The sequence below is a fragment of the Equus przewalskii genome, chromosome 30 (assembly GCF_037783145.1).
Source record: "Equus przewalskii isolate Varuska chromosome 30, EquPr2, whole genome shotgun sequence".
In the NCBI taxonomy this organism is placed as follows: Eukaryota; Metazoa; Chordata; class Mammalia; order Perissodactyla; family Equidae; genus Equus; species Equus przewalskii.
The window spans coordinates 2,638,470-2,663,325 of NC_091860.1; the positions used below are offsets into that span (position 1 = coordinate 2,638,470).

A 24,856-nucleotide genomic window follows, 5' to 3' on the forward strand; every position below is an offset into this window, starting at 1 on the left:
GGGTTTGCTTCCTGGCAGCTAAAATGAAAAGGGAAATGAGATCAACCTTTTAACGTGTTCTTCCTTATCAACCTTCCTGACCGTATACAAGCTTTTGTCAGTCTCCTGGCAGATGTACATATAATTCAGTTCATCTACCCATGAGATTCTTTTGGGAGGGACTCTTCTCGTTTTTCTTAATGGCCATAGTGTTAAAATTTTCTTTGAGATGATCTTATATCGTGTATGAAAGATAAAAAATCTTGTTTCTGTGGAAGCATATTGATGTCCAATGTTCTGAATAGTAGAGAGTAAGATAAAAAGCAAAAAGGATCACAATGGTAAGTCAATTAAAAGTAATTTATAAGTATGTACTCACCAACATATGTGCTATTTCATGGAATTCACTTTGCTTTTGAATTATCTACTTTTTCTGTTATAACTTGTATATCTTGCATTATAATAGCTTTTTTTGTATGAGAAAAAATATGTATACAAAAGGAAAACACGCAAGTGTAACCAGGTACCCAAGGGTTGGGTCACCTCCAGGGGGCCCCTGATCCAGGGAGGCGTTGACATGCACCTCAGAAGTCCAAGGGCAGATGATTGGCTTTGCGGAATGAATTATAATATATTAATGTCGCTGTTGGATAGACGAGATATAAGAGAAGTGGCGAACATATTCTTTCTTGGAAACCCCATTTTGCTGTTCATTCCCTTAATTTGCTGATCATTGAGAGGTGAATTATCAGAAAAACACTTCAGTGTTATTTGCCTGCAGCTACTAAATTGGTAGTTTTGCCTGAATTACTTGATCAATTCAACCTAAGTTCCTAAATTGACTAAGCGTTTGACTGAAAAGACTATTTTGGTGAAAATATAGACTATTTCACGAGATCGTAGTAACGTGTTGTGTGCAAAGTATAGATTAAAGACATCTAACACATTTCTGTTAATCCAAGTAAATGTTCCTGACATAGATATAAGAGCAAATGCCCTCAGGGGTACAAAAGCTGGTATGAGATTTAGACATTTGAATAGCCATGTAGCAAGATATTTCCAATATTATTTTCTAAAGGTTGACTGTCATAGTTTAGGTCCCATAAAGAAAAAGCTTTAAAATGGCTTAGAATGTAGTATTTATTTAGGAAGCAATGTTTCTAGACAAAACAGCCTTTCTGTACGTTATTTCTAAAAATCATCAGCTATTAGAGCCAGAACGGTTTTTAAGATTGAATTCCAGCCCTTCTTGCTATAGATGAGGAAGCTGAAGCCAGGTTCCAACACAGAGAGCTCAGGGCTGTTTTACTCTGTGTTTCGAAATGTGTGGTTTACTGTTTGAATTAAGACCTAAGTGTGTGTGAGCCTCTCTTGCTGGCAGAGGATGCCCAGGCACATACTTTGTCCTCTGCGGCCCCGTCATCCTGGTGACTCTCTCCTTTAATGTGTTGAATCCATATATGGTCGTATTTGCAGAGAAAACTAAGGAAGTGTATTAGAAATCTGTACTGATGTAGATAAATTTTGTAAAATCAAACAAGATTGATTCCCATTCCTACTTAATTCAGAGCAAAGGAAAGGAATCTAATTTTTCTATTTTTCCACACCTCGTTTGCCATAATGAAAATGGCATTCTGCTTTGAATCATTTTTGATGAAATGATTTTCAATATTGTTATCTTTGTGACATTTTGACAATTAAAGTGTATTTCTCAAGCCTACTGGAGATGCTGCACCGCTTTTTCTTGTTTTCGTTTTCTTCCCCTGACCGGATCTGTGCTTGTTGCCTAGGAAACTACTATTGGGTTCAATTCTGTTTGCTTGGTTGTCAGGCTGTCAGAGTTATGGGTGTAGAAGTGCTTCCTAAATATTAGAAATGTCTTATCTATATTAAAGTGCTCTATTTCCTCAATTAAAAAGCAGCCAAGCAGTTGTTTTGGTTTCCTTAAAGTCGTAGAGAATTCTTCCCATCGATTATCGTTGGAATTTTCTATTTTGTGTACAGATTTGTGGCAGGATTTGAATTGTCACCATGGGTTAGTTCCAAATATAGCACTTTAATAAAGAATTCGTTTGTAAATATTTGTTTACATCTTTGGGGAGTCATGGACATGTATAATGATTCCCAAAATGTGCAGTTATAAGCTTTAAAATTTTACATGAAGAATCCAATGAGATCTTAGAAAATGCAGGTTATTTGCCCTATATCTGATAAGCTGAAAAACCATTCGCTCTATATAACATTTTCAAATTAAAGTTAAAAAAAAAGCAGTAGAGCCACCTCAGATCTTATGCTTAGTGATTAAAAGATACTGAGAGTATAAAATTAATGATTATTTAATTATATTTTTAATTATATGTTTGTTAGCTAAATTCAGTGTCCTACAAAATTATTTAATACTTACAAAATTTCCGAGATGGGTGTGTTTGCACACTATGATAGCCGTTAGCCCCATGGAGCTGTTGAGTCCTTGAAATGAGGCAAGAACAACTGAGGGACTGAATTTAAATAGCCAGTGTGGCCAGTGGCTCCTGTATCCGATGGCACAGATGGGGGCCTTGCTCTCCACGGCGTCGCCTGGGGGCTTGTTAGAAGTGCAGCATCTCCGTCCCTCCCCTTAATCAACTTGATCAGAATCTGTATTTTTAACAAGATCTCTTAGGATTGGTATGCAGTGCTCTCCGGTCTAGAGCCGTGGTTCCCAAACTTGGCTGCACATTACAATGGCCTGGAAAACTTCTAAAAATAATGCCTGAGTCTTATCCTATGCCCCATTTTCAATATTTCTGAGCAGGGGTCTGGAAATCAGCATTTTACAAAATATTCCCAGATCATTTTAATGACTAGTGAAGATTTAGAATCACTCATGAAACTCAGAGAGTGTATGCACAAGTGTGAGGTAGGGATGGGGAGCTCTTAAGCACTGACCTGGATTTCTGACCTTTTGTTAAGGTCAAATATAGGAGGGGTGTAGATGAGAGAAAGAATCAGTTCTTACTTGTGCTCAGTATATGCCAGGCATTATTATCCTCCATTGACTAAGTATTCGACTGAAAAGACTTGGTGAAAATATAGCCTATTTCACAAGATTGTAGTGATATATATTATGAAAATATAGATTAAACCATCAATCCAGCACATTTCTGTTAATCCAAAGAACTACTCCCTACGTAGATATTAAATGTTAAACATTTGGTTTTACACGCGCGCATGTGCGCGCGCACGCACGTGCACACATACATACTCATGCACACTGGAGGAAGCCCCCCTGCCCACTTCAGTGTGCCACTCCCCACAAATAGCCTAATAATAAAATAAACAGTGATGATGTCAAAGCCCCATTTGTTTGCCTCATTCTTCAGTTGTTTTTCATGGCCTTTCTTTTTATCTGTGGGGAAGGATGGCAAAGAGCCAAGCATCAGATGAGTCATTGGCTAAGTGACGGTTGCTTTCCTTCCGTCTCTGAGGTGCAGTGTGAGTAAGCTCAGCTAATATGCGTTCACTGCTCTCCCGCTGTGAGATGACCATGATGGTGGATGTTGGTGAGAAGGTTGCCAATAAGTCAAGGTCCCTATCTTCAAGTTCTTGGTGTTCCAGTATTCCACACTTCCTGGAGAGGAGCATGTTCTCTGTGGCCCAACTATTGAGGCTGGGATTTTGTCTCTATCACTCACTGAAAGGTTAACGTTAGCCAGGATATCTTACCCCTGCAACACCAAGTTTCCCGACCTATAAAATGGGAATAATAATATAACCTGTTTTATAGCCTTGTTCTGAGGATTTGATCAATTAAAACATTACGGTTCTTAGCACATGCATAACTCATAGTAAATGCTCAATAAATGTTAGTGATTGCAGACTTAATTGGTTTATTATAAATGATCAGGATGTATTTACTCCTACATTACTCTTTCCTTAAGGAGAAGAATGAGTGGATTAGATTAGCTATGAAAGATCTCCGCACTTTGAAGGTAATATAAACAGACACGCAGCCATATGTTTCAGAACCATGAAGTCTTATTGCCGCCTTGGAGCAACCAGTTGGTGCCAAATGGCTTTATTAATAGCCAGTATGTACAAGGCTCTGTGGTAAGGAATTAATTCGAAACTGGAACACTCAAGACAGAAAAGTGGATAATGAGCTGTTTGAATGCTTTTGAAGTGCTTCAGCCCTACTCCCCCAGTGTAAAATAGCATTTCTTCATTTCCAGCAGCCTCTGAGCCTTCCCTTGGCTTCATTGTTTTTCATGGCACTGATCACCTCATGACATAGTCTATTCTTATTTGTTTTTCCGTTGTCCCCTTCTCACCAGAATGTAGCAGAATGCAACTAGAAGAGTGCCTAGCACTTAGTAGGTACTCATAGATATTTGTCTTGAGTGAATGACTTTGGGTACATTCTTATATAGCTTTCAGTACTGTGAAGATTCAAGTTCAAGGTGAAAAGTCTATCTATGACCAAAATGAAGTGTAGAGAATCTGTTGGAAGTTTAACTCCTGAGAGTTAAGAAAAGACTTGCCATTGTGGAGGAGTCCGTGATGGTTACTGTGCTCGTGAAACGAGTATGAAGTCTAGCAAAGCAGAGGAGCTTCAAATGTAGCTCCTTAAATAGCAGAAAATAGGTTGAGGAAATCAGTGTTCACCAGCCCCCTGTGGGGGGAAAATATTATACTTTTGTATGGTATTGTGGAATAAAGGTTGTAATAGTAAAGGAATGAGAGAATAATGCTTATCAAAAGTTAACCTGACAGTTACTGAGGTGCTTGAATCCTTAGTAAAATAGTAGAAGACAAATGTCAAAGGAGAAGGTCGTTGAACATTTAGAGAATATCTTCAGTGCCATCAATAACCAGCATCAATTTCTGAAAGACAACTTACTTGTCAGATAAAGTTGATAATTTAAAAATTTAATTATAAGATTGTTGAAGTAAATTGGTAAAGTGAGAGTGATATGAGGGATTTGATGCAGATATACATATGAAATTGTATGGAAGGATTAATTTAGATTTGTTCCTACTCGGATATTCTCATAGGAGAATGAACACTGCATGAAGGACACTACTGCAAACGTGAGAGTAGGAAAGTAGTAAAATGGTGTTGGGCTTTCTGGCCAGAGAGTTTATCACCAATATGTGAAGCAGTAATTCTTTGAGCTTTTCCCCAGTAAACCCCTCCCCCCCTTTTTTTGTCTCCTCTGTCTATCCAATATCTGTAATTGTTTCTTCTTTGCTGAAGAGATTGCCCTTGTAATTACAGGTAGATAGATAGTCACATTCATTTGTCTCTTTTATTTACACGATTACACTTGAACAAACATTTCCTCAGTGCCCTGTGCTGGGCTGGGGACTAGGGGCGGAATCTCTAAAATTAATGAGGGAGACAGACAAGAAAGTGCCAGTTGGAGTCAGTGAAATTAACATAAGGCATGATTTCTCTGATGCTCTGGGGGCCTCCTAGGCTTGCTGGACACGGTAGTGCCCTGCAGGCAGACCTGAGAGTGGTGAAGAGGTGGTGGAATGGGGAGTAAAGGAGCCAGGCCCAGAGGAGTGTGTGGCCTTCTGGTTACTCTGAGTTCCAGATGGATCTGAGCATAAGGGTTGAGAGGTATTGCTCAGATCACAGCGGGTAGGTGCCAGCACTTACTTTGAGGTACTGTGGCCTGACCAAACCAGGATTCTGACTCGTGATAGGTGATTTGTGGCTTAGAAAGGCATTATGGATGTTTTCTAGAGGATGAAATGGAAAAGGCTAAGACTGAAGGGAAAGAATAAATTGAGCTGATGAGAGTCCATGAAGTATCAAGTCCAAATTTTTTAGCACAGCAAAAGAAATTTTAGCATAGCATAGACCTGCTACTCAGAGTCTTAAAGTGTGGTGGTCAGAGCAGCAGCGTGGATGTCAGACATGCAGAATTTCAAGGCTTCCATGACGTGAGACCTACGGAATCATCTTAGGATCTCTGCTGCACAGGACCCTCTGCTGGCGCATCCAGGGCTCCCTGCCTTGCTCTCTCTTCCTCCAGTCCCGTCTTTAACTCCTCACTTTAGCTGTACTGAATTTCTTGCCGTCTTTTAATTCTCTAGAATTTAAATGTCTGGCCTTCGTCCTTGCAGTTTTCTCTTCCTGCATGTTCTCTTCCTTCTTCCCCATCTCACTGGCCAGACACCACCATCACCACCATAAAACAAAACCAAAAACAGACAAACTGAAACGCTCAGCTTCGAGGTCTTATTCATTCACTTCTCTGCTGGTTCAGCAGATGTTTGTTAAGGGGCTTCCCCTCTGAGGATATGACCATGAAAAGTGCCATGTTCTCTGGGAGCTGTGTGCTAGCGGAGGGGCAAAGCCGGTGACAGGAACAGGCAGGCCGTAAAGGAGCGCTTCGCTCATGCGGAGCTGATCAGGGGCTTTCTAAGAGAGAAACACGAAGGAGAGCAGCACAGGGCAATGGGGGAGGCTGAGCGCCCCGCATCTCATGAAGTCTTTGCTGATGCCCCTCCTAGGTGTTCTGGTGGTGTGCTGTACGAAGCACCACGATCACACTGCAGAGGGCTGGGTAATTTGTCTGCCTTCTCCACGGCACTGCACACTCCACGAGGGCGCGCCCAGCTCTGTGCTGCACACCGTGAGATTCCCAGAATGCGGAGCTCCAAAGGACCCGCTGAGGACGAGAGGGAGGGTTATGGTTCTCTTTGTCAAATGCCATGTTAGTGAGGTCGTGGAGAGGAGCCTGAATAATAGTGGGGTAAAGAATACAGAAAGGATCAAGTAGCCAGTTCCTCCTTCAAAAAGATGCTTAGAAGGAAAAAAAAGCAAGAGGACAGTATCTGGAGAGGAACCTGGGGGAGGCACGGGTGGTTCTGTCTTAAAGATTTATGAGTCAGTTATTCACTCAACAAATATTTATTGAGGAAGGTACAGTTGAAGCTCGGTCTCTGTGGGGGTTCCCGCAAATATTATTGAGTCGCCGATGCGCGTATTCCCTGTTGAGGTTGAATAGGCGACACCTCGCCTCCTGTTTCAGTGCCCATATTGTAAACAAGTGTCCTTCTCATGGTCTATTTGGGCCATGTTTTTCACATTTTTTTGTCATTTTTGTTGGTCCTTTTGCTGTTTAAAAAGACCCCTGAACATAAAATGCTGTTGTGTGTTCCTAAGCACAGCAAGTCTGTGATGTGCCGTAAGGTGAAGAGATACGTGTCAGGTAAGCTTCATTGAGGCATGAGTTTCAGTCCTTTTGGCCATGAGTTTAATGTTAATCTGTCAACGACATCTATTAAATAAGGCATCTTTAAACAGAAACACACATAAAACATAGTTACATTTTAATCGGTTGATGAAAATATTGTGACCAGAGGCTTACACTTAACCTTGTAGTTAATTACTAAACTTGTTTCAGAATTTGCTAATTAAGGGTGTGGAGAGAGTTTAGAGAACATACCTGCTGTGGGTAATGAGAACAACTGTATTCAGTGTTCCGGGTATTGTTCTGGATCTTGAGGATCCAACAGTGAGGAAGACAGCCAGTCTCTACCTTCCTGGCCCTGACTCTTAGTTGGGGCTCTTGGCTATCTGAAAATAGACCAGTGGCACATACTCTACTCAACACACGCCTGCGAGGGAAATCACTGTCAATAATAATAATATAGAAGATCTTCCCCTCTTTTTTCTGTTCTTTCTCGTCTTCAAATATTTTGTTCATTTTTTGAGGAAAACAGCTGAGCTAGCTCTCACCTCCTCGCGTGCTCCTAAGTGCACGCTCTCACTTTCTGTTTTTTTCTTTCTCGCTGATTGTTTCTTTCCAGCTCACATTCTCATGTGCGTAACTTCAGTCCCCTCATTGCTCATTAAGGTATTTTTCTGAAAGTACAAAAACAAACCAAAAAAGCCTTTTCCACAATGTTCTCCCAAAGGAAGTCTCTAGTGCCAGGCAGCTGCTCAGATGGTTTGTTTCACCCACCTGTTGTGTTTCTTCTTCTTCCTTCCTTTACCTTCTTCCTTTTTCTATCTTTTTTTTTAACCTGTCCTGAGCCAGTCACCAGGCAGGTGGTGGTCTGTTAGAGCATTTGTGCCCTTTTGAATGTTTAGAGTGAGATTCACGTGGAGCGATTATTCCACAATAAATGACGCTCAAAGAACTTAGCCCCATATTCATGATTTTTTGAAAATCTCTAGACTAGTAGTGTCTAGTAGATACTCAACAAATCTTTGTTGATTGAAGTAGCTAGACCTTCTACCTGCTGTAGTAAAACAAAGAAGGGGCACCAAAATTAGATAGAAGGGAAAAGATTGCCTTGCGCAGCCCCGCCCTCCCACGCTCCGGGCTGGCCTCAGTTCCCCTAATGGGCCGCGCTGGTGCCAGGATCTCACGGAACTGACCGGTCCCCTGAGCTGGAGCTGTCTTAGCAAAGGATTTGGGGACACGACATTTTTATGTATAGGATTCAGGCACCAATGCATATTTTTATTAGCAGCTGGGTATTTACATAAGTGCCTCAGGCCAGGAAGATAAAAGTGAAAGGCTTTTCACCTCTGGAGCCTGTTTTTTATACCCCTGAACTACTCTTTTCTTCCCTCAGGGGATGGCAGGAAGGGCACCCTGAATTGAATCTTTAACAGTTGGGAAGTTTTTTGTTTCTGACTGATGTATTTTAACCAATTTTAAGAAATTTTAGTTCCTACTTTGTGTGTGTGTGTGTGTGTGTAGGGAGGGAGGGTTGGCAGTTACGGTGAATACTTGTCCTCCACTTAAAGAACTGGCTGATGCTATTGGAAGTAGAAACAAAGTGGAGTGGGAGAAATGAGCAGAGGAGTTCCGCCAGCATCCGGAGCTAGCTAGCTTCCTTTTGCTCCTCCAAGCCCACTGGCCCCTCTGCCCCATGTGGCTAGGGCTCACCTCTCAGGATGCATCAACCAGGCTCTGTGCTCTCTGGCTTGAGCCTGGGTTAGGCTGGGGGATGCAGCAGCAGGGCGTCGATGGAGAGTAGGAAGAGAGCAAAGACAGGCCTCATTCCCGGGCTCCCTCCCTGCCTGGCTGTGGTTTGCTGGCAGCTGTGTCCCTGTGGTGAAAGCTACAGCTCTTCTTGCCTTGGGGTGGCGGAGGCCTCACAGGTACTTCATCTTTGCTACTTTTCCTTATTCCCTCATGTATTTGTAAACAATTCTTCCTTTAAACTTCCTGAATTACCCCTTTCTGAATTAGTCAATGGCTTGCCACTGGACTGCTAATACTGGATCTAATGGATTTGAGGAGTTGGTGCCCTATGAGCAGGACCCACAGGGCATAGGGCACCACACAGTCAAGGATGTTGTTGGGTGGGAGGGCAGATGCTGGCCAGTTTGCTATTGATGTTGGTAGGGCATGAGCTGTCTGACTCTGGAGCATGTGGAGGGAGCTGTCTGTGGAGGTGGTGTACAGGGCGCACACGATGTGTGTAGCTGCTGAGCGTCAGGTTTCGTGAAGACTGGGAAGAGACTGTTGGAAAGATTCCTTAAGTCTTGATTGCTGCAGGCCTTGACATTGAGACTTCTCACCTAGAATTTTCTCTGTAACTCTTTGCAGGGGCTTTTTTTTTTTTTTTAATTGAAGTAATTGTAGAAACAGATGCAGTTGTAAGAAATAATACAGAGAGCTACCTTTTATATTTCCCCTCCATGGTAAGATTTTGAAAAACTGTAGCATCATATCGTGGCCACAATATTAACGATGATGCAACCCACTGATCTTATCAGAGTTCCTCACTCTCACTTGTACTCATCAGATGAATGTTTAGTGGGTTTCGATCAGGGTGGTTATATTATCAGTTTCAGAATGAGAATTCTAAAGGTGCAAATTTAACATGCCCCAGAAAAATTCTTGGTTTCTCTTTGGACACATTTATATGACTTTAGAAAATGGCGTATTTATAGATGTTTTCCCCTTGACTTTCTTTTCCCTCATTATATGTGTCTAAGATTTAATGCAATCACTGAAAACATCCTGTTATCTACAGAAATGTGCTCTAAACTCAACCGTCCCAAGAAATCACCTGTTATCTCTTGTGAAGTGTTGAGCATATTGTAGATTTGACACGTCTTAGTTCTTCCTGGACGGGAGTGTAGTCAAATCCAAATTGCACAGGACAGGAAGTCAATTAACAGGCGGTCCAGGTGCAGCTGGGTCACAGAGGAGCAATGTGACCTTTGACCCAGCCCTTGAACTATCTGTCTGGGCCTCAGTGCACTCGTTTGTAAGTGTGCTATTCCATTTTATCTCTAAGGTGCCTTCCAACTATACTATTCTTTCTTTATTTCTTGTGTACAAAAAGTAGTTAATAACAGGATGATAAAACTCATTTTATATCCTTCTCTCTGAGTCATTTGCTGTTTTTTAAAGCTTATTTCCTGCCTTGCTGTCCCCAAATTTCTTGCAAGGATTTTACCTCAGTAAGTGAATACTGATAAATACCTTTATAACAAGGGGCAACATATATTGGAAAGTCGTTTTTGCAATCCTGATGACAGGTTTTTATCCCCATGGCAAGTTTTAATAACTTTGTTCTTCTAGCTGTGAGATGTGTCTTTGGGAAACGTGTAATTGCCCCCAAGATAGGGGAGACAATCTTCATTTTGCATTGAGTAATTATGCTGTTTGCATCATAAGTTCTAATAGAACATGTGTAACTGCATATTATTTTTAGATTTGATTAAATACCTTGACAGCTTGTGCCTGTCTTCTTGGAAAAGGTTTATTCGTTGCCTTGAGTGGTTAAGTAATTTAGAAATCACTAGAAGAATGAAAGAAGAGGAGCAACGGGAAAGCTGATTAGGAGGAGAGGCAGGATATTTAACAGTTAACAATGTGTCTATCTTCCCTTTTAGTGTTTGCTCTAAGTCATGGTTAGATTTGCCATTTTCCACTTATTTAAGCCACCTTACCTAGAGAAGCAAGTCAATGTTTACGATGCATTAGTGCCACAGAAAATCTGGAATCTTGTGGTGAGGGTTTATTGCTGTTTTATCTACTCTTCAAAGGAATGCACACATCAAACGGTCTGCTCCTTCGTCCGGGACCCAGTGACATCACTCCGGTCCCTCTGTGCTTCATCCAGCAGCTTAATTATTGAAGATCCTCGTCTTTGAATTTTCCTTTTAATATTTCAGAGGCTATACTTTGAAAATCTATATATTAAATAAATCAGAAGATTATAGGGAGAGAAAGTGTTATTATGTTTTTAAATGCATCGATGTTCCTAAAATTGAGGATGAGGAATTGTAATAATAATGACCTAATTACCTTAAATGAGAAGCCCCTATTATTTCTAATTATGGCAAAGAACACAAATTACATCAGATTATCAGTAATGCTGAAATGGGCTATGGGCCTCAGGAACACGTAGCCAATCATGCAGGCGAAGGCTGTGTTCATAGTTTATTCTGCGGAGGCCAAGACAAAGCTGTGCTTTAGCAGGACGGTGAAAGGTGGGAAGCCTGTCAGATGAACCAGGCGATTGTGTTTCATGATTCACTTGGTTGATAAGGCCAGATGTTTATAGTAACCGCTTTCCTTAAAGTCAGGTTCAGCTTGTCGAAAGACCTCATGCCGTCTGCGGCTACTTCTGCATCATCACCGACAACTCTTGTGTATTTTTGTCTTCCGTGATGCTTATAATACTTTAAGCTGTTTAGGGGCACCTGATAATGCTGCTGATACTGCTTTGAAATGCTTTTATATTTTTTCTTGTACATTTTTCATAAATTGTTATAAGTTTTGTTTGGCTGAGGTTTGGTGGGGGATCACTGATACAGGAGGATATGAACGGATGCAGAATCACACATTTTAGCATTAATAGGATCTTCGGACTGCATTGCTGTAGCTCTGGTTTTATAGATGAGAAGACTATGGCCCAGAGAACAGAACCAACATGCCAGGATTACAAGTCTAGGCCAGCGGTTCTTAAGGTGCGGTCTGTGGGTCCTCAGGAGTCACTAAGAGCATTTCAGGGAGGCTGTTAGGCAAAACTTGTCTTATAGTATTACTGAAGCATATTTTGTGTTGCTCACTGGGTGGACATATGCGCCAGTGGTGTCCAGGCACTCATGGGTAAAATGCAGGTCCTTTGGACAAATCAGAACAGTGGCACCAAATGTATTCTTCACCCAACACACTGACAGTTTAAAAAAAAAGCCATTTCCATCCGTTATCCTTATGAAGCAGCAAAAATGATTACTTTTTAAAAGTTCTGCCCCTTGAGTGCACAGTTTATTATTTTGTGTGACAAATGGGAGGCAGGCATAAGGTACTTCTACACATTGAAGGGCAGTGATCTCTTGACAAAACTTACCATCTGATGGTTTGGGTTGCAAGCTGAGGTAGCCATTTTTTAATGGAACACCATTTTTACTTGAAAGAAGGACAGAAGAACTGTGGTTATTCAGACTTTGGTGTCTGGCAGAATTTCTAGAAAAGGGATGAAGTGAGCCTGCCACTACATGGCCAAAAACTGGCAGTATTTGTTGCCAGAGATAACATTCAAGCTTTCTAGTGAAAATTGGATTTTGGAAAACTTACATCCTACTGTGAGCATGACCACTTCCCAATATTTAATGACTTTTCTGATGAAATTGGTAGTGATATCACATATGTGATTTTCTGATATGAGGAAATATATCAACATTTGGAAGAGTGGCGTAACCCAGTAACTAATATATTCCAAATAACTGATGTCACAAATTTTTTCTTGGGTAAAATATCCATTCAAAGTATAGAATTTAATGTAATTTAATTTAATGTAAGAATGAAAAGTTGGCATTCTACATTGCAGCTCACTTTTGAGAAACACTCATTTATCAAGTTTGAGTGTGGTGTCAGAGAAGAATATCCACGATTGTCTGGAAAGATTATTAAAATATGATTCCCTTTCCAGCTAAGTGTTCATGGAGTTCTTCTCTCTTCGTATACTTCGTCATGTTGCCACTGATTCAGGGCAGAAGCAGGGGTGAGAATCCAGATGTTTCCTATTAAGCAAAATGTAAAACAGTGCTGCTCTCCCGATAAATATGCTTTGTTTTGTAAAAGAGAGTTTTCATAAAATTCTTTTGTATATGTTAACATGTAATGGGTTTAGTATTGTTAACTTAAAGATGAATTAATAAATAAATGTTTAAATTTTTTTCATTTTCACTTCTAGTGTAAATATAGTCCTAGCTATAACCCACATACACAAAAGCTATTGGGATCCTTAGTAATTTTTAGATTTTAGTGAAAGAATCCTGAGATTGGCATGTGAGAAGCGTGTGTCTCAGCTGGTCTCCTTTGGCACACGCTTTACGATCTTACACATTGTACTTCCCTTACTTAACCAGAAGGCCTTTTATTCTTCTCCTATTTTAACATTTCTGAAATTGGGATGCATGTTTCTTCAATTTATGTGTATAGTTAACGTAATGTTTCTCTAACTCCCCCAAAATCAAATGATGCTACTAGTTAATATCATTGTATGATTTCTCAGTGTATGTCATTCTACTTGGAAAACAACAAAATTCTTTCTTTTAGAAAATTTTGAAACTAACATTTATATCTGCAAGCAGCTGGAAATGGAATTTATTTTCCAATGAATTGTTGAATAATAGAAGTAATTTCATGATTTGGGTAGTGAGTGATTCAGCGCTGAGCCGGGTGCCTGAAGTTCTGGCAGGGAAATTGTTCCTGTGCTCCCCATGTTCCTTCTCTACGCCTCAGCTTTCTCTTCTGTGAAGCGAGTCACATGTTTCTCCACTATGAGTAACGTAGAGACTTACCTGAAAAAACAGATTCAGATCCCAACAAGTTAAGTAATTGGTTCTAGTACGTTACTCAAACTTGTGTGTGTGTACAAACTGGATAAGGATGCCTTACAATTTTCACACAACCGTAAAACCAAGGAAGAAATTCTAAACTAATAAAAATGCAAGCTTACAGCATCAGTGTGAGAGCCAACGATGTGTTGCTGAGTCAGTTGCAGGTGGTGTGAACGTGGATGACGCTGTGGGGCAGGGGTCTCTGCATTTGGACCCAGTTATGCTGCTTGTGTAACTCAGTTCTTTCAGCTCATCAAAGTGCAAGAAAACTTTGATTTCAAGATCATTATGGTGTTGTTTGGCATTCTTTTGGTGAGAACACATTGTTTACTTTTTAAATTGAGTTGTTCTTTCCTCATTAGCTTACTAATCAAATCTAGGACACTTTCCTGAATTTGACAGGGGACACAAGTGTAAACATGGGGCCTGAAATGGCATGGGAGTGCCTGGTTACAAGGTGGTACGGGTAAAAGATCCAGTCTCTGTTCTCGTTAATGTCTTTTATAGCTATCACTGAAATGAAAACAAGAATCCAACCTGCGAAGCACTCGCAGGAAGGGCTGCCTGACAGCAGTTTCCTGGGGCTTCCTTCACAGTGCAGTTGATGTAAATGCTGCCCTGGTGCCTGTCCCAGCATCTCCCCAGAAGGGACCACAGGCAGGGTCTGCAGTCCCCACTGTCCCCTAGTCTCTAGTGCCCTCTCTTTCCCGGCATCTACAGTTTTGAGACTTATAGATATAGATACAAAGAGGTAAAATGCTAATTATTTTTGTCTGTTTCAGACTAACTGCTTAGCACAATGATCATGTCCCATACGAAAATGATGCTCCTAATTATTTATCTAATCCGAATCATGTATGCAATTGATTTCTTCTGGGGAAAGTTCAAAAACAAGTAGAGTAAATGTTTTATTGTGTCCAAGCAAATTCAATGAAATTGTACAGTCCCTGAATGTATTCTGGCGTTGAATGTATTCTGTGGTTATTTTTATTATTGTGGGTGGTACCATCGGTCATTATCTCTGCACTGTTTTTGACAGCCCTTCTTTTGTGAAGTAATAGTGCTTCTTTTGGACTTATATGTAGAGAAATTGAAGTCTATGGAGATCCTTAATAACTAAGTAATTAATGACCCTGTAGTTGGAAAGAAACAGAACCCGTGTCTAAGAAGCAGTATTATAATTGCCCAGAAATATTTTATTCTTCCCCTCCCCATTTTGTTGTTTTTCTGCTTACATTTTTGCTTTGATGAATCTGGGAATAATTTTCTTAATTGGAAGAGAACTTTTTTTTTTGGTGAGAAAGATTGACCCTGAGCTAACACCTGTGCCAATCTTCCTCTAAGTTTTGTATGTGGGATGCTGCCACAGCATGGCTTGATGAGCAGTGTGTAAGTCCACGCCCGGGATCCAAACTTGCAAACCCTGGGCCACTGAAGCAGAGCCTGTGAACTTTATCACTACGCCACTGGGCTGGCCCCAGAACCTTTTTTATAGTAAGAGCATTGTGGTATTAACACACAGGGATTCTTAGATATCTATTTTTGTGAACTTGTTTTGAGAATGACTATATAGTTTTTTCTTGGTGTGTTTTATTTTTATTTTTTTGTGCAAATTATAAGCAGTAAGGGCTGTCACAACTTAAAAATTGGAAATTATTCTTTATAATTTTCACCTGTGTGTTTCTCCCAGCAAATTAAGATAGCCACCGACAGTATTAAATTAAATGTTCAGCACATTTTTTCTCTGGTAATATTGCTCAGGTTCCATTATCCAATCCTCATGATCTAGAAGCAAGTGTTAAACGCAGTGGTATTATGAGTCACATGCTTCTGTCTTCTCGGATCATTTCTAATTGGCTTCAATGTCTTTGAGACCATTAGATTGACAATGGCGTAAATATAACCTTCAACGTCTATAAATAATCTGTTTTTAATTTAGCATCTCAAGGATCTATGTATCCACACCATTGACCAGCGCATCGACGTTCCAGACATGTGGCTCATAGACTAAATGATGAGTTTACTCCTTCACCATTATGGTTGTTTTGTTAGAGTCTTTTTATAAATATTTAATTTCCATCCTTGTTTTTGAAAATAGATTACTTGAAACATAATTTAATCCAAGTTTTTTCTCTTATATTTATTTTGCTCAGTTGATGAGTGGGGCTTTTGACTGATTCTCAGTGTTACAGATTTATGTGCTTTTATTCTCTCTGGTTTTGTAGTTCTGTTTCTTCTCTGCTGTAACATTGATCGTATCTGCCATGATGTTCTCAGTGCTACTGATGCAAATGTTAGCCTGAGTGTGTTATTGATTTTGTTATAGCAATCGCAAACAAACTCTTCTTTTATATAAATACAGTTGCTAAAACACTGTCTTTCATGTAATCGTGTATGTCAGTATATGCCAGATACTACTGCGTTCGTGTTAGCATATTATTTTCAAGATTTCCATTTTCTTAAGGATAAGTAATATATTGTGCTCTACACTTTCTGGTAGTACTTTACTGAACAAAAAAAATGTTTATTCAATAGAATCCTTTAATAGACTAGTCAGATACTGCTTAGATTCTGTATTTTTAATCCAGTAGATATGTTTAAGAGTTAGATGAGGGCCGGCCCTGTGGCCTAGTGGTCAAGTTTGGCGCACTCTGCTTCAGTGGCCCGGGTTTGGTTCCTGGATGCAGACCTATACCACTCATAAGTGGCCATGCTGTGGAGGTGTCCCACATACAAAATAGAGGAAGGTCAGCACAGATATAAACTCAGGGCAAACCTTCCTCAGCAAAAAGAGGAAGATTGGCAACACGCTAGCTCAGGGTGAATTTTCCTCAGCAAAAAATAAAGTTTGATGGAATTTGTTCCATGGCTTAGATTTGTTATTTATATTTTAGAGCATGTATGCTATTTTATTTAGAATTCCAGGGACAATAATAGCAGTCATGGTTATTATCGTTACTCTCTATGAGTGCACATTCTCTGTCTGGCACTGTTTTAAGCCCTTTATCTGACCTAGTCCTCATGGCACCTTGTGAAAGAAGTACTATTTTATTGCCATTTGCGGGCGGACGGGACTAGAGGAGAGGAGACTAGGCAGCCTGCCCAGAGCCACACAGGTACAAGTGGTGAAGCGCAGGTACAAACCCGGGCAGTCTTACTCCAGAGTGGGTCATCCCCTACAGACCACATTTCTTTGCCATAAAATGTTTTAAAGGAACTGATGGAAGTTTAATTTAAAATGCTGACCCACCGTCGCCTTAAAAGTGTCGTCCTACTCTTTAATCTTTGGGAGTTAACTTCCTTTATCCTATCATGTAGTTTTCCCGCATTAGTTATCTTTTTAAAAAACATGATGCTTTTATGTATTTATAGATATGCCTCTCCACGTTCGACGAAGCAGTGACCCAGCTTTAGTTGGCCTCTCAACTTCTCTCAGTGATAGTAATTTTTCCTCTGAAGAGCCGTCACGGAAAAACCCCACACGCTGGTCGACAACAGCCGGCTTCCTCAAGCAAAACACTGCTGGTAGCCCTAAAGCCTGTGACAGGAAGGTAACCACTGCCGTTCTGTGTCTTCTTGGTGCCAATGATGAGTGTCGACTGTTGACCCTGTGCTTCTGGGCATCCTCACTGTGGCCCTTTGGTGTGTGTGTGTCGACTTTTTCATCCAAGTTCAGATAGCTTCCTATTTTATGTTGCCCTTGAATTTTCCGATACAATTTGTGGCTATATGTTGTGTACATTTACTTATGGATCCATATTTTGAATAGATAATATATTCGTGTGATTAAAAATGAAAACTTTCGGCATGAAATGTGTGCCTGTAAGATCCCTCTCCCACTTGTCTCCTGGTCCCCTTATTTCTCTCCATGTCCAGCCCCAGTAGGAGCTTTTTGCAGTCCTTCCAGGGACATTGTAAGCAGATATTCCTATGGGCTTGGGAGGCTCATTAGAAACGATAGCATTATGTTCTGTGAAGGAAGAAAGTGGACTCCATGGTCATTTAGCCTAATGACCCACTTGATAATTTTATCTCCCTACAAAATGGAAGTGTACTGTCTAGTCTTAATAACATTTTCTTCTTTGACCTAATTTATTTAGTCTAAATAAATAAACTTTATTTTAACCTTTTTAGTCTACTTTTTTCCGATTTGTTTGTTAGGGCTCTTTGTCATATATTCCTTCAGAACCCTTATCGTCCTATTCTGTGTACCTTGCACCTTTTACCCAACGAGCTTGAAGCTGTGTTTGTGATTTTCACTGCTGATTCCATAGAATAGACTCAGTAAACATCTATCGAATGAGTTAATAAACATTTTTCAATGCAGCCAGCAATTGATCACCGTATGTGTTGAGAAATGTGGAAGTATGCTAGTCACATCTTAATATTAAAATGAATGAAGCTTGATATTTGCTTGATGTATCCTTCACATCTATGTAAAAATACCTGTTTTAAATATTTCTTTTAACTTGGTTTTACATTTCAATAAGCTATTCTTTGTACTAGTTCAAGTAAGGAGAAAAGTACATGAAATACATAAGTTTAAACTGAGCGGAATCCACCAGGTAAAGTTACTACTGTGGTCCTGGTTTTCGGGGTTTAGCAGTGAGGGCCCTCTTCTGAAATGTTTCTTATGTATTTGATGGGAGTTCATACTCGAGCATCCTCTCATTGAGATTAGCTTGAGATTTGAGAGTGCTCGATCACGCAGTGGCCCATCCAAAGAAGCAGCATCTGGTTTATGAATAGGCCTCAGGACATTTAATTTGGGTTCAGAATAGACCTAATTCACATGGATATTCACAAATGTACCAACAAGTCAAGTTGGCAGTTTAAAAAAATTCATTACTTTTTAAAAAGATTTTCACATAGTTGGAAGATAGGGAGTCAGGAGTCATCGAGGTAACTGAGGTGGTCTTTTAACTCATTCGGCATCTGGTGTGCGTGCGTCAGCTTCACTCGCAGCAAACAGAGCCGTAGCGGCTATTTTGAACATAAAAGGACTCAAGACTTAGAATTGGTTTCTCAGAAAGTCTTTGAAGAGCAGGCTGTGTGCTGGGCCTCGAGGACTGGGAACAGTGCAGTCCCACACGTCTGCTCTGCCCAGGGGAGGAGTGGGGCTGCAGTGCAGGGACCTGGGATCCCCTGACCTGCGTCTGCCCACTAGACATTAGCCCTACCTCCACGTGTGCTCACCTTGCCTCTTGTCAGCTGTGAGCTGAGCCCAGAAGTGCCTCAGCAGACTCCATCATCTCCACAGCCTTGCTCGCCAGAAGCACCAGCTCAAGAAAATGTCTTATTTCACAGCCATCGTTAAAATCTCAGGCTGTGGAATTCCAATGGGCAGGATGCAGTTTGCATCCAGATCCTTCTGGGCAGGGGAGGTTGGGAAATGGACTCTAGCCTCCAGCCTCTGCAGCACAGGGGGCTTGCTGGAAGAGGTTGAGATGCTCCTTGCCAGTTCATCACATCCACCTCACTGACTTTTTGTGTGACATAACGTGTATCTATCATTGTAGAAAAACTTGGGAAACTAGTAGAACAAAATTAAATTATTCATACTTCCAAAACCCAGTAACAATCAGTATTACAATGTTAGTGAACACGTGTGTGCACGCACGCGCGCGCACACACACACACACACACAGTTGGAACCATGCTTTGTCTACATATTTGTGTCCTGATTATTTCTACATTTTTTTTCATATCATAGGGATTCCCCCTGGTGTGAATTTTATTAGAAAATATTTTTAATGAATGCAAAATATTCCACTATAGAGTATACGCTAATTTATCATTCTCCTATTGCGGGACATTATACTATTTCCTTTTTTTCCACATTATCAACATCAGTGCTACAAACTTTAATATAATTTTATTTGTTATAAAAATGGTTACTTATTCAATAAGCTTTTTCGCTATGTGGAGTGATACTTAATGTAGCCAAATGCTCACACTTTCCCACGGGAAAGGCCTTAATTTGCATACGTATCTCTAGATGAAATCATACAACACACATGACACACATCCAACATACAACACACATGAAGTATAATGTATAATGAATTTGTCTTTTGAATTTTCTTTGGCTTTACTTTTCAAATAACAACTTAACTAAACTTGCTGTCTAAACTTTAAGCTGTTTGTATTTAAAACTGAGAGTTTTTAAAAAATATGTGTATATCTGATTAAATGCTATCTTATTTTCATTTATAAAAACACTTCCCATGTTTTCAATATTCAGAGAGGGTGCTTAGAGGAAAGCATACTTACTGATCAGTGTTAAATTTATTTATTTCTGTTGAGTCCTTGAGAGCTTACCAATGCTGCACAATTTCAAAATGTTATAAATCCTTAGTGTGTAGTGGTGTAGGTTTTCTGTATAAAAACAGAAATAAATTAGTAAGGGTTCAAAGTCTTGTGATTCATTGATCTCTAATAGTTAAAATAAGCTGACATTCTTGTATAACTAAGATAAAGTGGCTTCTATTCTTCCAAATTGAATAAGGAAAACAAGCAGTTTTAGAATAATGTCAGCCATCAGGTGAAGCTCTTGTTTCTGAGCGGGGCCATCCCGTCCTGGGGTGCTCCCAGACTCCTGTGGGGGACTCTGCTGCGAGAGGTGGAGTCTTCCCTGGTAAACCGTGCTCACGTCTCGCTCCACTCTTAAGTTTAGAGGGAAACATAGACAGATTTTCATGCTCAGTAAGGCAGATAAGAATTTGGAGAGAGCAAGGGTTCCGTGGGCTTCTGGATTTCTTAAAATTTTTCATACTTTTATTTGGAGGTGAGATGTAGGGGAGAATGGAGTCTTGGCTTTTTTCCAAACTTCTTTGGGATACCTTCTCATTCCTGTTGGCCAGCGTTTTGTGACTGACTGCCTTTTCCAACTCTTTTAGAGACCATTTTGCTCACACTTTGTATGGAAAGTATCTTGCTAGAAGATGTATTTTCATTTGAGGTTTTACGTGTGCTTAATATTTCATTTTGGGACTATTTCGATCAGTGTGAACTCGTTTTGCCACCTCTTTGGTCCTCCTTGTTAAGTCAGTGTCCCTGAGAATAAAGAGGCCAACTAGTATGTGGAAAGGGTTCCGTTCATTCCGTCAAGAACGATGTCATGAGACACTTAGAGTCAGCCTACCAGGAAGTTTCAAGGGGAAAGTCTCTGTGCTGTTTCATTGTTCAGTAGTTATAAGCCATTGTTCCTTTCCCCTAAATAATGAGAGTCTTGCTTTTCTAAGTTATGTTACCCCCTCCCCCGGTTAACATAGCTAGATAAAAACAAAGTAGCATAAAAACCATGTCTAGACTAGTTTCTAAGGGAGAGTCTTACCTGATTAGGGAAAGGTGAAGAAAGTGACAAGAGAACATACTGTGTTGGCATCATTAACTTTTTTCTTTTCGTTTCTTAAAGAGAGACCTTGGAATGTTTCTGACCCCCTGGGTTTATTATTTCTGTTTGATTTAGTTCCTTAGCATATTTGGTATCTTTCCAATACCCCTGATACATACAAGCTCTTGGAAGAGATGCTGTCATAATTATGTCTTTGTCATCTCCCTTTCTTTTCCATTAAAAGAGTTGTAAGATCTTACTTTTTCTAACTTTAGGAAATTATTTTTATAAAAATTTCCTGTAGTATATTTTAAGGTTCCTAAGACAGTTTTTGTTGGTGATAATAATACGACTTGCTCTGCATTTATAAAGTAATGAAACATATGAAGAAGCAGGTCAGTAGTTTGGGATCTTGAAGATGAGTAATATCGACAGCTTGATGTTCTGGGGAACATAGCTCTGTATAGCTAGTGGCAGTCCTTATTACCAGTGGGGACTCACCCAATAAGTATAGTTTAATTTCCTGCATTTTTTCTTAGTTTGTGTTATATTGAGAACATTTTTCTATGTCTCATAAATATTGATAGCTTGCATAATGTTCTTTTAGGTACTGATTTTTTTTGTTGGTGTTTATTTATTTGGTGATTTTCCTTGTTGCTTGACATTAATACTTTTGCCTTTTTTTTTGCTTCTATAAGTAACCTTTAGAAGTACCCTGCAGAGAATATCCTTATATATCAGTTTATGTTGACATCTCATTATTTCCTTAGAATAGCTTCCTCAAGTAGACTTATTTGACCAAGGAAATGACCTTTTCAAAAACTATTGCTAATTGTTTCCCGTAAATTCGTGAATAATAAAGTGAAAAGTACTTATGATGTATAAAGCCTTATGAGAAGTCCTAGCTGGAGTGAAGTAGGGGATAAGGGGTAGGATGAGGAAAACAAAGAACCAGCCAGTACTGTTTCTGAGTTCCAGAACTTCCTGTCTTACCACTTGGCTGTGCATCAGAATTACCTCTGAACTTTTAAAGATTTTATTTTTTCTCTTTCTCCTCAAAGCTCCCCGGTACATAGTTGTGTATTTTTAGTTGTGGGTCCTTCTAGTTGTGGCATGTGGGATGCCGCCTCAGCATGGCCTGATGAGCGGTGCCACATCCATGCCCAGGATCCGAACCAGCGAAACCCTGGGCCTCCAGAGCACCGGAACTTAACCAGCCGGCCAGGGGGCTGGTCCCACCACTGAACTTTTAAAAGATGAAACACACTCATAGCAATAGATTCATTTACCCATTTCAAGAAATTCGTGTGTTTATTAAAGTTCCTCTGCTGATTCTAGAGCGTGGTCTTTTTCTGAGAAATCGAGTCCAGCTGAGAAGGGATGCTTGCCCGTTCAGAGATGGCAGATAGGAGTATAATTGCTATTTTGAGATGTCTTGTTTTCAGGCTAACTTTTCTATCAAAGCAGAATAGAATCTGGAACATTTACCATATTTGGTTTTGTGACATTTCACTTCTTTTCAAACTTAGCTTGCTCAAATTTTCATTTTCAAATGAAAATCAGTTAAAATTAATTTTTTTTGAGTTTTTAAAAAAGTATTACAACAACCTGTTGAAATGTTAGATCCTATCTTATCAATGCAAAACTAGAACAGGAAAAATTTGTTCTGGATAGAAGCTACGATAAAAATAATGTTTCTGTCTATTGTTCCCTTGTGGGCTTGCCCTGCCCCCCCCCAACCCCCTCCCCCCACCCCAATCTTAGTTCAAAGTGCTTTTGAATACTTAGGGTCTAGACACCAAATTCCTAGTGTTATGTATGAGGTCACCAATGCTAATTCAAACACAAGAACACTCCAGAAAATGCCTACTCCCTGTTTTATTGAGAGTAAGAAAACGTTTGCAGTTGATACCCAGACAATACATGAGCAAGTAACATTGAATCCTGCCCCGTGTGACTAAAATAGCTGCTTATTCATTCGTTCATTCACTCACTCACTATAAAGTGAGATTCTCCGTTTACCTGTTTCTTTGCTTCCTCATCCTCTCTCCACCCTTTTGCTTCTTGGTCTCTACTTATTCTCATTTATTCTTTCTAATATATAAGACAGTCATATAGGTAAATTTGAAAATACTGTTTTATTTTTAAACTAGTACATTTGACCAGTTGGCTATTTAAAAAAATTTATCTATCTTTTGGTTATTTATAAGCTAGCTATAGCTACCAGCTAGTTATAGTAACCATCTAAAACCTCAAGGATGAGCTAAGAAGTTCTTTAAAACCACGTTTCCTCTGTGAGAGACCTATAGCTCTGTTTAATTTTCTGGAAGACCCAGCTGAGACCCAGATCTCAGCCCGTTCTGCTGCAACATTTGTATTTCCTGTTAGAGGCCTCTGAAGCTACGAATTTCGTTCTTGTATTTTGTGCACTAAAAGATCTTAATTTGAATGCAGCGCATTTTGGGGCTTTCATTAAGTTATGATTATAATCACTTCTACAATAGGCCAACCTCAGGTGCCAAGCTCACCTAGGCTGAGTTGTTAATACCTACTCTCATCTATTTCTGTGCCACATTTAGGAGTATAATCTGCCTTCACATGCTTTAAATATTATAATTTGTGTTCAAAGTTATAAAATCCTAAGGTGCTATTGAGAAAATTTTTAAGCCTGGATGTGATATTTTTAGAATTCACAAACCACTCCAGGAATATGAATCCAAAGTAATATCAGAATCCTCCTAGAGCACCCTCAGGGCTATGAATAGTACAGCGGGAATTGAATATGTTACTCCTGTTCTTCTTGACTTGGGGGAGAAGACCAGGAAATGACATTGATTAAATTATATTAAGCAAAAATTCACCTGGTCTTTATGCACTTCAAAGTATTTTGGCCTCATTTCATCTTTTTAAGCTGGTGTCTATTTTTAATTCTTGATACTTTAGCTTATAAATCTTCCCACTTTCAGTCATGAAGTTAGGTGGAGTCACTTCCTGTCCTGTCATTCAAAAGGAACATATAAGATGGGAGGCTGGGACTGCAGCACCTGGAGCTTATGTTCTGGATGCTCCGGCAACCTTGGGTTAGTGGGCATGTCTTCTAGGTGCCGTTACATTCTGGGCTGAGCACTTTCTGAAGGGTAAATATTCTTGCTATTCCGTTTTTATTGACAAGGAGGTAGAACCTTAGAGAGTTTAAATAATTTGCCTAATAGTTAAACCAACTGCTAAAAGATAAAGTTGTGACATAAACCTAGATTTTCCGGTTTCAAATTCCATGCTGTTGACAAGGATGTTTCCCAATGTTCATTTAGTTGAATATTTTAAACTGTGAAATATTTCATAATGACCTTATTTTTATTTCCTCTAACACTTTCTGTTAAGCAATTAAAATATGAATATAAGAATAGTCAACATTTATTTATTACTAAAAGTGGCATAATTTTCAGAAACTTCAAGTCTATGTTATATCTTAACATCTTAGTCTTAAGTAAAAACATGGTAGGTTTATTAATAACACGACTAATAACCTGATTATGGTAACCGATCTCCATTTCTTTCCCCTATTTTGAGGACAGTTTTGTCTTTGTCTATTTTCTCTAATCTTTGTGATGGATATTACTGTTATTGTTATTGAGACATTATATGTTCGGTCCTCTTCTTGATATTTTATGTGCCTTGCTCAAAACAGCTTAACAACAGCAAAGTAAAATAATGATATAATT

The 24,856-nt window shown here is 39.7% G+C and overlaps 1 protein-coding gene across 50 annotated transcripts in view; it reads left to right on the forward strand.

Annotated features, from left to right (window-relative positions):
• PARD3 (par-3 family cell polarity regulator) overlaps window positions 1–24,856 on the forward strand; it is a 614,383-nt gene that overhangs the window by 272,104 nt on the left and 317,423 nt on the right. For all 50 annotated transcript variants that reach the window (XM_070601674.1, XM_070601679.1, XM_070601668.1 and 47 more), the window contains one exon: window positions 17,171–17,349. In XM_070601674.1, the coding sequence (XP_070457775.1) occupies window positions 17,171–17,349 (179 nt within the window). The remainder of the gene's footprint in view (window positions 1–17,170; window positions 17,350–24,856) is intronic.